Genomic DNA, 14,031 nt, shown 5'->3' with positions numbered 1-14,031 from the left:
TTATTTGTGAACCATTCCTTTGTAGATTTTGCTGTATGTTTGGGATCATTGTCTTGTTGGAAGATAAATCTCCGTCCCAGTTTCAGGTCTTTTGCAGACTCCATGTTTTCATCCAGAATGGTCCTGTATTTGGCTGCATCCATCTTACCCTCAATTTTAACCATCTTCCCTGTCCCTGCTGAAGAAAAGCAGGCCCAAACCATGATGCTGCCACCACCATGTTTGACAGTGGGGATGGTGTGTTGAGGGTGATGAGCTGTGTTGCTTTTACGCCAAACATATCGTTTTGCATTGTAGGCAAAAAGTTCAATTTTGGTTTCATCTGACCAGAGCACCTTCTTCCACATGTTTGGTGTGTCTCCCAGGTGGCTTGTGGCAAACTTTAGACGAGACTTTTTATGGATATCTTTGAGAAATGGCTTTCTTCTTGCCACTCTTCCATAAAAGGCCAGATTTGTGCAGTGTACGACTGATTGTTGTCCTATGGACAGACTCTCCCACCTCAGCTGTAGTTCTCTGCAGTTCATCCACAGTGATCATGGGCCTCTTGGCTGCATCTCTGATCAGTCTTCTCCTTGTCTGAGCTGAAAGTTTAGAGGGACGGCCAGGTCTTGGTAGATTTGAAGTGGTCTGATACTCCTTCCATTTCAAAATGATCGCTTGCACAGTGCTCCTTGGGATGTTTAAAGCTTGGGAAATCTTTTTGTATCCAAATCCGGCTTTAAACTTCTCCACAACAGTATTAAGCACCTGCCTGGTGTGTTCCTTGGTCTTCATGATGCTCTCTGCGCTTTCAACAGAACCCTGAGACTATCACAGGGCAGGTGCATTTATACAGAGACTTGATTACACACAGGTGGATTCTATTTATCACCATCAGTCATTTAGGACAACATTGGATCATTCAGAGATCCTCGCTGAACTTCTGGAGTGAGTTTGCTGCACTGAAAGTAAAGGGGCCGAATAATTTTGCACGCACCACTTTTCAGTTTTTTATTTGCTAAAAAAGTTTAAATTAGGGCTGCAACTAAGGCCGCGTACACACGCGCGGACTGTTCGCCCAACTTTGTCCGTCCAACAGTTTCAGCAAACAGTCCGCTCAAAATTAGCATGGACGGACATGCCCACACACGACGAACGAACAGTTTGCTGAAACCGTGCGCGATGACGTGAACAGCACGTACGACGGGACGAAAAATACGACGTCCTATACACTGCATTATAGCTTTCGGCGTGAAAATCCTTTCTGAGCATGCGCGCAACTTTGTTTGACGAACAAGCCTACACACGAGCGGGCTGTTCGCTGAAACAAGGTTTCAGCGGACAGTTTTTCGGAATTTCCGAAAAACCTTGTCCGTCCAACTGTCCGCTGAAACTGTCCGCTGAAAGCCCACACACGAGCGGACTGTCCGCCCAAACACTGTTCAGCGGACAAAGTTGGGCGAACAGTCCGCCCGTGTGTACGCGGCCTAACGATTATTTTCATAATCGATTAATCGGCCGATTATTTTTTCGATTAATCGGATAAAATCACAAAAAAAACGTAATGTTCAATTTTTTTGTTTATTTAAAAGTAATAATGAAAAAGCTGGGACACCAATGATGGGCGCTATTCCCCCCAGGGACACCAATGATGGGGCACTATTCCTTCCACTGATACCAATGACGGGGCGCTATATTCCTCCCACTGACACCAATGACGGGGCGCTATTCCTCCCACTGACACCAATGACGGGGCGCTATTCCTCCCACTGACACCAATGACGGGGCGCTATTCCTCCCACTGACACCAATGACGGGGCGCTATTCCTCCCACTGACACCAATGACGGGGTGCTATTCCCCCCACTGACACCAATGACGGGGCGCTATTCCCCCCACTGACACCAATGACGGGGCGCTATTCCCCCCCACTGACACCAATGACGGGGCGCTATTCCCCCCACTGACACCAATGACGGGGCGCTATTCCCCCCCACTGACACCAATGACGGGGCGCTATTCCCCCCCCCCCACTGACACCAATGACGGGGCGCTATTCCCCCCAACTGACACCAATGATGGGGCACTATTCCCCCCCCCACTGACACCAATGATGGGGCACTATTCCCCCCCCCCCACTGACACCAATGATGGGGCACTATTCCCCCCCCCACTGACACCAATGATGGGGCACTATCCCCCCCCACTGACACCAATGATGGGGCACTATTCCCCCCCCCCCCCACTGACACCAATGATGGGGCAATATTCCCCCCCCACTGACACCAATGATGAGGCACTATTCCCCCCCCCCACTGACACCAATGATGGGGCACTATTCCCCCCCCCCACTGACACCAAAGATGGGGCACTATTTGCCCCCCCACTGACACCAATGATGGGGCACTATTCCCCCCCCCACTGACACCAATGATGGGGCACTATCCCCCCCCACTGACACCAATGATGGGGCACTATTCCCCCCACTGACACCAATGATGGGGCACTATTCCCCCCCCCCACTGACACCAATGATGGGGCACTATTCCCCCCCCCCACTGACACCAATGATGGGGCACTATTCCCCCCCCCCCCACTGACACCAATGATGGGGCACTATTCCCCCCCCCCACTGACACCAATGATGGGGCACTATTCCCCCCCGACACCAATGATGGGGCACTATTCCCCACCCACTGACACCAATGATGGGGCACTATTCCCCCCCACTGACACCAATGATGGGGCACTATTCCCCCCCACTGACACCAATGATGGGGCACTATTCCCCCCACTGACACCAATGATGGGGCGTAATTCCTCCCACATGGGTGTTTCGGGGGGGGGGGGGGAATAATAGAGCCACATTGGTGTTTCAGCCGGGGGGGGGGGGAATAACAGTGCCACATTGGTGTTTCAGCTGGGGGGGGGATAGTGCCCCATCATTGGTGTCCCCGGGAGGCGCTACTCCTCCCAGGGACATCAATGATGGAGCACCATTCCCCCCCCCCCAGAAACACCAATGGGGCACTATTATTCCCCCCCCTGCAGAAGCACCAATGTGGCTCTATTTCCCCCCCTCTCCCTCCCAGTAAAGCAAATGATGATGGGGCACTGAATGTGGTGTGTGTGTGTGTGTTGGGTACAAATTTTAGCCGATAGCTGCTACCTTTTTACACACTCTGTGTGCAGCTCGCACTCGCCTCTCTGTTCCCTCGAGGCAGCAGCGGGCGGGGCTGAGATCTGTGACATCAGCGAGGAGGAGAGGCGCGCTGCGGACGTGCAGTGGCGAGTGCGTGCCTGGTCACAGAGAGCGCCGCCGAGGACGGATGACATAGGAGGAGAGGATTTATTTTGTGTTTTTTCAACGAACAGACAGGCGGAAGGTGCGGACCAACTAATCGATAATGAAAATCGTTGACAACGATTTTCATTATCGATTATTATCGATAATATCGATTAATCGTTGCAGCCCTAGTTTAAATTATCCAATAGCTTTCGTTCCACTTCACAATTGTGTCCCACTTGTTGATTCTTCACAAAAAATTTAAATTTTATATCTTTATGTTTGAAGCCTGAAATCTGGCAAAAGGTTGAAAAGTTCAAGGGGGCCGAATACTTTCGCAAGGCACTGTTGCTGTAAGGGAACGGTCCCCATTAGTCTTCACTGGATCACAAGCTCGGTCAACATGCAACAATAGGAAGGCAGAGACTGGCAATAATACTAGTATGAATGAAGCAAAAGGGGTATATCACATTCTCGTATAGGTGTTGAGCCAGTTTGAGGCATCATCTGGTGATGTAAAGAACCGATTGTTCACCCAGGACCTGGAGTCTTGCTAGGAGCAGCATGCTGTACATCATACCCCTCTGCCTGAGGGATTTCTTCAAGGCATTGAAGGTCTTACGAAGCTTTTGGGTGTCCACCGAAAAGTCTGGGAAGAACATCAATTTAGTCGCCTCAAAGTGAAGTGTGCTCATTTACTGCGCCTCCCGGAGCACCATATCGGAGCACCTTGTCTACACGGCACACTGCTGAAGTTGACCCCAGTTTTCTCTCACCCACCTTGCATCTGGAAGTTACTGTCAAAAGATTCCTTGGGTTGTGCTCCAACTGCACTAGCCCTGTGTGCAAGGCTTCAAGGGGTCCTAGTGACCTGAAGTTTTCACCTTGACAAGTTATGGGAACAAACCCTGCATCAGATTTTTTTTTTCTTTTTGGCCCGTCTTTGGCCGTGATGTTTTTTTTTTGTGTCAGGGTATGGAGGATGTAGGTTTTAAGGATTTACATGTACATACTTTTTCTCAAACACATTTTACTCTAAAGACTCACACAAGCAATGCTCTTTTCTATGACAACCTTAAAGCTGGAGTCCGCCGGGACTCCGCGTTTTTTTTTTTTTAAAAGCCAGCAGCTACAAATACTGCAGCTGCTGACTTTTAAAATAGTGACACTTACCTGTCCAGCGCGCCCGCGATGTCGGCACCCGAAGCTGATCTCTAGATCGGTACTCGGGTACTGCCGCCGCCATCTTGGGTATGGGAATCAGGAAATGGAGCCTTTCGGCTTCATTTCCCGGTTCCCTACTGCGCATGCGCGAGTAGCGCTGCGCAATAAGGACGGTCCCCGCTGCCTCTGGGAACCGTGTGTTTCCCAGCAGGCAGCGGGGCACTTGCGGAAGGGGGCGGGCACTTGCGGAAAGGGGCGTAATCTACGCCCCTTTCCGCAGAGAGCTATCCCGGAAGTGGGTGCAGTTACCTGGATTATCCAGGTAACTGCACCCCCCTCCCCCCTGAAAGGTGCCAATTGTGGCGCCGGAGGGGGGGGAGGATTCCGATGAGCGGAAGGTCCATTTTAGGGTGGACCTCCGCTTTAATGCGGAGTAGCTTGCTGGTCTCATCCTGGTCCTACACCCTCCTAATATTCCATGATGGCTAACTCTGGTAAAGAGTCTTTCACTATCTTGTCATGGAATGTCATGGGGCTCAATTCCAAGTACAATCGGTCGCTGCTGTTTCAATATTTAAAAATACACAATCCCCACATAGTATTGCTACAAGAGACCCACTTAATGGGAAGCAGAGTAATGGCTCTTAAAAAAAAATGTGGGTACAAAAAGCATTTCGTGCGACCTATTCCACATACTGCGGTGCGGTGTCTATTCTGATCAGTAAACAAATAGCGTGCATAATTCATGATGTCCATCTAGACCCACATGGGAAATACGTTATGTTGCTGTTGACTATATACACAACAAGAAATATATTATTGTCAATGTTTACCTGCCCCTTCCTAGTCAGATGCAGCCCCTGTACTCATATAAAAAGGTTGGCTCTGCATTGCCCTGCCCAAATTCTGTTCATGGGTGAATTCAACGCCACCCTATTGCAGAACTTGGATAGGCCCTCACCTCAAACTAATTTCAATTCAGATCTAGGCACATGCCACTGACTTTATGGAGGTATGGAGATGGTTACATCCTCACAACAGAACCTGCTCCTGTTTCTCTACCACCTTTAAGACCTCATCACGTATAGACCTGCCATTTGCTAACACAGACCTCCTTAGTGAGATTCAAGAGGCATGTTATCTTCCCTCTGGCCTTTCAAATCATAATCCATTGAAATTAACCATTAGAACACCAAAATCGCACAATTGAGTCCTTTGGCGATTGCAACCCCATTGGATTAACCATGAGTTAGTTCAAGAGCAAAATCCCCCTCAAATGAAGGAATACTGGGTAATTAACATGGAGTCGGCCTCCACGGAGGTGACATGGGAAATGCGTTTAGAGCTCACAGCAGGGGTCAGTATATCTCTGCTGTGGCCGCTGTAAAGGTGGAGCACGGTGATATGGTCTGTTCACTGCAACACAGGGCCCTAGGTCAGTACTCGGCATCACCCACTGCCCCAAACTTTGATCTCCTTTCCTCACTTAGGAGGGAATTGCATCTTTATGTCTCTGAAGTCACTAGACTTGGCATACAGTCTTGTAGGCAGGAATATTTTGAGTATGGGGACAAAAACAGCAAATTGCTGGTGCTACTAGCACAAAAGATAAGCCTTACAGCAGATGGCACGACGGCCGTCTCACAGGAGGACATCCTGACGGGATTCAACACTACACTGTACACTTCCTCCTTGCCATATGCCTTCAACTCTGCACCCATGACCTCTGTTTTAGATACCCTGGCACTGGGCTGGCTCTGAATCAGAGGAATCTTCTGGTTGCAGATTTCCCCCTGGAAGAAATCACACTTGCCATACAGTCTTTCCCGGCAGATAAAGCCCCAGGCCCGATGGCTTGCCCCAAGACTGGCCAAGTTGTTCAAATACTGTTTACAAGCAGGCTCTTTACCCCCCTCCATGAAGGAAGCCCATATTATCCTAATACCCAAGCCCAATAAGCTGTGCGACCCATACAGAGCAATTGCACTTCTCAATTGTGATCTGAAGGTCCTTACCAAATTGCTAGCCACCAGACTAAACAAAGTTAAAAAAATCCCTTGTAGACCCGGATCACATGGGCTTTATGCCAGGTAGGTCCACAGATATCAAGATACCTAGATTATTCTCCAATACCCATGCCCCCCACACAAATCAGGGTACTAGGACTATTGCCACCCTAGACATGGAAAAGGCATTTGATACTGTGCAATGGGCATATTTATGGGAAGTGATGAGGAGAATGGGATTCCCACTAAAATGTATTGATTGTTTATGTGCAATCTACACTGGCCCCCTGGCAAGCATAAGGCTTAATGGCTTGCTATCTGCCCTTTCCACTGCAGAGGGGTACCAGACAGGGATGCCCTCTTGCCCTCGCTCCCCGGCCCTCTTCGCCCCGGCCATGGAACCCATTTGCTGAAGCCCTCAGAATTTCACCTGAGATTCGCAACCTTCAGGTAGGGTGGCTGGAGGAGAGAGTGGCTATCTATGCTGATGACTTACTGCTTTTCTTGAATGATGCTGGAGCCTCCTTGTAGGGTACTCTTAGAATTATGAACACCTTCTCAACCTTTGTGGGTTTACGGGTGAATTGGCACAAATCCCAACTGTTTCCGGGGGCTGAAGAGGCTAGATCATCCTCACTCCCCTTTCTCCTACTGCAGTGGGTAGACTACTTTACCTGTCTAGGAATTGTGATATCCAAACATAGTAGGTACATTGTGAAACGCAACCTGGATCCTGTGCTGGCTGGGGTTAAGACTAGACTAAAGGCATGGCACAATCTACCCCTCTCACTAATTGGACATATTAAAGAGGAGGGCCAGTTAAAAAAAAAATAAAAAAAAAAGTCAGCAGCTGCAAACACTGCAGCTGCTGACTTAATAAACACACTTACCTGTCCAGGGCGCCCGCGATGTCGGCCGCCCGAGGCCGACCCGTCCCTCGGCTCTCGGCGCCGCCATTCCCTCTAAGGGAAACAGGCAGCGGAGCCTTACGGCTTCACTGCCCGTTTCCTACTGCGCATGCGCGAGTCCCGCAGCTACTGCGCATGCGCGAGTCCCGCAGCGCTTTCTGAATGGGACGCGCTGTGTTCTGTAACACACAGTTCCCAGAACACAGCGCGACCCATTACCCAGAAGACGCCGCGACGAAGACAGAAGATCTCCGCGGAGGAGGAAGAGGAAGATTAGGATAAAGTGCCTAGCAACAGGCATTTCTGGTAAGTAAAAAAAAAAATTTTTTTTCATTTTATTTTTTTTAGATTTTTTTGTCATTTTTAACATTTTTTGGTTTTCAGGGTGGCCCTCCACTTTAACCTCCTTAAAATGAAGGTCCTCCCCAAATTCACGTATATTTTTAGAAACTCTCCTCCGTGGCTTTAAAATATATATATTTTTTTAACTCCATTAAACAACTTTTCATGTCCTTTTTCTGGGGATCAAAACCACCCAGATACAAATATACCACTTTGGCTAGGCCTGTGGATAAGGGGGGAACTCTTCCCGATTGTTATAAGTATTTCCTGGCTACCCAGCTAGTGATTGCCCACTGGTGGCTTCAGCCCGATCTAACCAATTCTGCTACAGTGCTGGAGGCAGCAATTGTCAAATCTCTGGAGGCCTTACAGGCCTCACAGGGCTGTTTAGGGCTAAAAAGTCCCCACAGCAACTCATTACCTCCATGTGCACCATCATAAAAGTGTGGAAAATTAGTGAAGTGCTGAAGATGCCCCAGCCGAACTCACTCTCTCTACATACACTATTGTGGCTGAATCCCAATCTCCTGCATTTCTACACCATGCCAGACCCACAGGCTTGGGCCAAACACAAAATTGTGAAGCTGGAACATATTATCACTAACTGAATGGTCTTCTTTGAGTACTCTGCAATCAAAATTTAATTTAACCACACATGTACATTTTAGATAGCTCCAGATTGCTCATGCCTTCAGGTGCCAATTTCTGGGCCAAAAGGTAACTTTATCATACTCAGAATTAAAATCTACCCTCCGAGTGAAGGACTTGGGGAAGCCCACGTCTGAACTTCATGGCTACCTACTCGTGGCTGCTAGCTGTGAGCTATTCTCCCTCTGCAGGAAATGGGTGGGGGACATCTCACAACTGGGTGAAGATGACTGGAGGGAGATTTGGGATTTCCCCTTCTCCCCTCTGGTCTCAGCCAGAGATAAGATGGTTCAATATAAAATTCTGGACAGAGCATATTATACACCTCACCGGCTCCACAGGATGTCTGCACACCCATTCCCCATTGTTTTGGCGATGTACGTACCAACCTGGAGAGTTTTTCCATATCTTTTGGAGCTTTCCAGCAATTCAACAACACTGGCAAGAGGTCCTTTAAGTGATTAAACATGTAAACAAGCTCCATATACCATGCAACCCAAGATATTGTTTGTTAGGATTGGTTGAGCAACTGTCAGTGACCATGGCCAGGAGAATACTCATTAACCTCTTACTTTTTTTTACGCTCGTAAAGCCATCACAATGAAATGGAAGCATTCATCCCCTCCTATCCAATTCTGGAAGGGTCTGATAAATGCCAGTCTACCCTTGTATAAGGTCACTTATGCAAACAGGGGTAAATGAATTTAATAAGGTTTGGGCATGTTGGCTTGATGACGCCACTACAACAAGCGGCGATCAAGCCTATTCTAGTTAAAACATAGTCTCTGACCACACACTCAGTCCCAACCACTTTAAACACCTTAATTTATATCCTGATATGCCCAGGTTTGAGCATGCTTAACCCTTAACTGAACCCTCTCCCCACACTGGGGCAGTAGTTTATTAGATGGTTTTGTTTAGCTCTCATGTTATATATTGCTGTATGTGACCTGTTGGTCTTTCCCCTGCATGGGCTAGAGCTGTATGTGTAATTTGAAAATCTTTATACTTAAAGCGGGAGTTCCGCGTTTTTTTCTTTTTAAGTCAGCAGCTACAAATACTGCAGCTGCCGAGTTTTAAAATATGGAGACTTACCCGTCCAGCGAGCCCGCGATATTGGCACCCAAAGCCGATCTCTCGCTGCCGCCGCCATCTTCAGTATGGGAATCAGGAAGTGAAGCATTGTGGCTTCACTTCCCGGTTCCCTACTGCGCATGCGCAAGTCGCGCTGTGCAATAAGGGCGGTCCCTGTTGTCTCTGGGATCCGTGCAGATAGCGGGGGCCCCACAGAAAGGGGCGTAATAGCCGCAGAATCTGCGACTATCTATGCCCGGAAGTGGGTGCAGATACCTGTATCATACAATTATCTGCACCCCCCCCCCCCCCCCCACAATTGGCACCTTTCAGGGGGGAGGGTTCCGATGAGCGGAAGTTCCACTTTAGGGTGGAGCTCCGCTTAAAAAAAAAAAAAAAAAAAAAAAAAAGGACTTCTCGCCCTGCTCCTTAGCAACCAGCTATATACAGGCATATCCCACTTTTAAGTACACAATGGAGTTTATTTACTAAAGTTGGAAAGTGCAAGATCAGGCTCATTTCTGCATAGAAACCAATGAGCTTCTAACCCCAGCTTGTTCAATTAAGCTTTGGTAATAAAACCTGGAAGCTCATTGGTTTCTATGCAGAAGTAAGCCTGATTTTGCACTTTCTAGTTTAGTAAATAAACCCCATTGTGTACTTAAAAGTGGGGTATACCTGTACAGTGAAAAAAAAAAAAAACCCAAAACAATTTGTGGCAAAATTGTGGTAAAAAAGCAAACGCCATGAGCCCGGTCCTCTGCCAGCGGAGCAGTGAATCTATCCTCAGCTCAGCTGACCCCAGTTTTCTGCCCTACCTGGTCCTGTACATTCCCCTGATGACCTTCCATCCTTTGCCCTGCTGCCCCCTTAAAATGCCCTAAAAACCAACAGCCTCTGTACACCGCCTTATAAACTGCTGGCCCTAGTATCTGCCCTGCTGACCTCCCATCCACTTCCCCCCCGACATTCTTTATTGCACCCCCACATCAGACAAGCTAGATCCAGCCCTGATATAGGGGCTTTCACTGGCTTCAGGAAGCAGCATGGTGGAAAAGAGAATCTAAACTTACATTTTAACAACAGACACATATTAAGATGGAGCAAGTTCTTATGATCTTTGATGTTTGCAGCTGTACTAGAAGACAATTGTTTTGTACTTTACATTTGTTTTGTTACAACCGCCTATGAACACCCAGATAGCCTTTTAAAAATAAAAACCTACCAAAAATTTGCAATACGAGAAGGCGTCAAGGTAAGGTCAAAATGTTCCATCACAGAGGCGTGCATCCTTATGTAAATCTGGAGAACACTGCATGTAATCACATTCCATTGGAGCTCAGACGCCAATTGTCTTTACCAGGAACCCAATTTTTCAAAGCAGCTGAACAGGTTTACATTCTCAAAGCTTTGGTGTGTATAAGCACCTTAGAAACTACAACAATTTAAAACAGTAAGAGAACACGTATTTTGAGAGAGAAACTTGAACTGTATTTATTGGTAAGCAACTTTTCAGCAGTTCTTCATAACAGCAGCCACAAGCATGGTTCTAACTACCCATCTACCAGGGCTGGATATAAAGGGTTTTGCAATCTTACAGTTTTATGTTCCAAACGGTAGGCAAGATCATCTCCTACTCAGGCTTGTGTTGTCAGGAAGGGTGAACAACCAAAAGCGTGATCCTTAGAAATCAAGTTAAACTGTACTACAGTGTGCATAACTCTACGTAACAAATTATGTGTAACTAGAAAATGTGATTCTTACCTGTTTGAAGTCAGAGTCTTTTCCAGCCATCATCTGAAGAATATAGATCACAGGATCCCCCTTCATTGGAGGCAGAGACTCCCATGTAACTTCACAGGTATGTTCATTTATTCGCTCTAGCCGTGGTGCTTGTAGGATATACAGAAAATGTAATCAGTTTGTATAATATAAAGCCAAGAAATGTTTACGTCTCATGACTGAATTACTTCATATCACTATAACTGGTAATCTGCACCATCTTCTGGTTGAACATAGTATGAATGATAAATTAAGCTGAACTGTGGTTACTTCTACTACTGTGCATTGAAAAAAAAAAATTCCCAAAAGTTCAGGGATTTTTTAGTTTTAAGTGGAGTAGGCCAGGATTTAATCGCCTGCAAAGGCAAAGCCACACAGCATATATAACACAAAAATAAGGAACTGTAAGGTGTCCAATCTTGCATCCACATTTCATAAAAAATAAAAAAGTTAAATCCACCTGGAGTGCAGTTGCTGTTTAACCACTTGCCTTAGGCCGCGTACACACGCGGGGACTGTTCGCTCAACTTTGTTCGTCAAACAGTTTCAGCGGACAGTCCGCTCAAAATTAGCATGGACGGACTTGCCCAAAAAACCAAGTTTCAGCGGACAGTTTTTCGGAATTTCCGAAAAACTTTGTTCATCAGACTGTCCGCTGAAACTGTCCGCTGAAGCCCACACACGAGCGGACTGTCCGCCGAAACACTGTTCAGCGGACAAAGTTGAGCGAACAGTCCCCGCGTGTGTACGCGGCCTTAGGGTCAATTCTGACATTTCTTTCATATATGTATACATCTGTGTGTCTTTTTTTTGCTAGAAAATTACTTAGAACCCCCAAACATTATATGTTTTTTTTTTAGCAGGGACCCTAGAGAATAAAATGGGGATTGTTACAATTTTTTATGCTACACAGTTTTTGCGCAGAGTTTTTTGGGAAAAAAATACACTTTAATGAACTGAACAAAAACAAAACAATATATAACCCAACTTTTGAAAAATATAAAAGATGCCATTACACCGAGTAAATAGATACCCATCGCCTATGGAGATAAAAATCTCCATAGGCAATGCTTTAAACATTTCTACAGGTTACTAGTTTAGAGTTTCAGAGGAGATCAAGTGCTAGAAGTATTGCTCTTGCTCTTATGTTAGCGGTGATACCTTGTGTGGTTTGAACACCATTTACATATAGGGGGACGGGGGCAATTTAAACATTTTATTTTTACACTGTCCCTATAAAAATTTTTATTTTTTGATCACTTTTATTCCTATGACAAGGAATCTAAGTATTCCCTGTGATTGAAATAAGCAGTGACAGGTCCTCTTTATGGATAGAGCTGGGGTCAATAAGACCCCACACCTCTTCTCTACAATGTAAAGCATTAGATCAAAAAACAAAACAACAACAAAAATAAAAAACGATCTAATGCTTAAAAAAATAAAAAAAAATAACCTCGTTTACATTGGGCCAGAACCGAAAGTGATGTCATGACATTGCTCTGATCCTCCGATCATCCAGGTAAGCCCTAGAACAACCAGGAAGCAGTGGGAGTGACCCCTCCCGCCGCTTCTAAAGGCGATCCAAAGGTGAATCCGATACTCTGACCGTTTTTAGCACTTACAGAATCGCCTGCTGAAAAAAAACAACACTTGGATTGTCATATTGTTGCAGCCATACAGCAAGGGAAAAATTGGACATTTGTACTCACCGTAAAATCCATTTCTCCGAGTTTGACGGACACAGCATCTCCTTAATCTTGACCATTGGGTTATATCGCCCCTGTAGGAGTAGGACTAGGCAGAACAAAAAACACCTGGCTATGTTCATGGACTGTCCTCAGTCAGTATATAACCCTTCCCTGCTATAGGTATTTATTTTAATTCTGTCTAGTCAGGAGTAAGGACCTAGCTCCTTGCTGGGATCTTTTGGTCATAGCAAATTTTACACAGGAGCCTTAACCGGGTCACAGGAGCCCCATCTGAAATAAAAAAATGTTTAAAGAAAAAACACCCCTCAAGAGGGAACCCCCCCCCCCCCTCTTATACAGCAGCCTGCAAAACCTTGCGGCCAAAAGTAGCATCCACAGATGTCAAAATATCTACTTTATAGAATTTAGTGAAGGTATGCACTCACGACCAAGTGGCTGCTTTGCAAACCTGTGATATTGACGCTTGATAACGGAAGGCCCAAGAGGTATTAAGCGCCCGAGTAGAATGTGCTGTCGAATCACACAACCCACATCCAAGGTATGCAAAGCAAATTCCTTGGGATGATTCGGCTTGGGACACAAGGACTGCGACTTAATGTCCTCATTCAAATGGAAGTCAGAGACAACCTTGGGCATAAATGACGGACAGGGACGAAGAACCACTTTATCCCTATGAAGTACTATATAGGCACTACGACAGGATAATGCTGCCAACTCTGAAACCCTGCGGGCCAAGGTAATAGCCACCAGGAATGCCAACTTCTGGGACAATGTAAGTAAGGGAATCTCCTGAATATTCTCAAATGGAGGTTTCTGGAAAACCGATAGCACTACGTTTAAATACCATAGCGGCAAAAGAGACCGTACAGGCAGAGCCACATGCCGGACTCCTTGAATGAAGGTACGAACTAAAGAGTGAGTAGCTAGGGGTCACTGAAAGAAGACTGCTAAGGCAGACACCTGGCCCTCAATGGTGCTCAAAGCCAACTTATGCTCAATGCCTTGTTGAAGAAACGCTAAGATCCGAGCCACAGAAAAGGATCGAAGATGAGCGCTAATCGTCTTGCACCAAGAAATGTACGCTTTCCACGTACGATGGTAGATCTTAGTAGAAGTTGACTTCCTCGCCTT

At 46.5% G+C, this 14,031-nt stretch overlaps 1 protein-coding gene across 4 annotated transcripts in view; it reads right to left on the bottom strand.

Annotated features, from left to right (window-relative positions):
* FNDC3A (fibronectin type III domain containing 3A) overlaps positions 1-14,031 on the bottom strand; it is a 443,791-nt gene that overhangs the window by 31,405 nt on the left and 398,355 nt on the right. For all 4 annotated transcript variants that reach the window (XM_077484274.1, XM_077484275.1, XM_077484276.1 and 1 more), the window contains one exon: positions 11,174-11,301. In XM_077484274.1, coding sequence (XP_077340400.1) covers positions 11,174-11,301 — 128 coding nt within the window. The remainder of the gene's footprint in view (positions 1-11,173; positions 11,302-14,031) is intronic.

This window comes from Lithobates pipiens, unplaced genomic scaffold, assembly GCF_037356315.1.
Source record: "Lithobates pipiens isolate NorthernLeopardFrog02 unplaced genomic scaffold, aLitPip1_a1.2 Scaffold_16, whole genome shotgun sequence".
Taxonomy (NCBI): Eukaryota; Metazoa; Chordata; class Amphibia; order Anura; family Ranidae; genus Lithobates; species Lithobates pipiens.
This window is presented reverse-complemented; position numbering and strand designations above follow the sequence as displayed.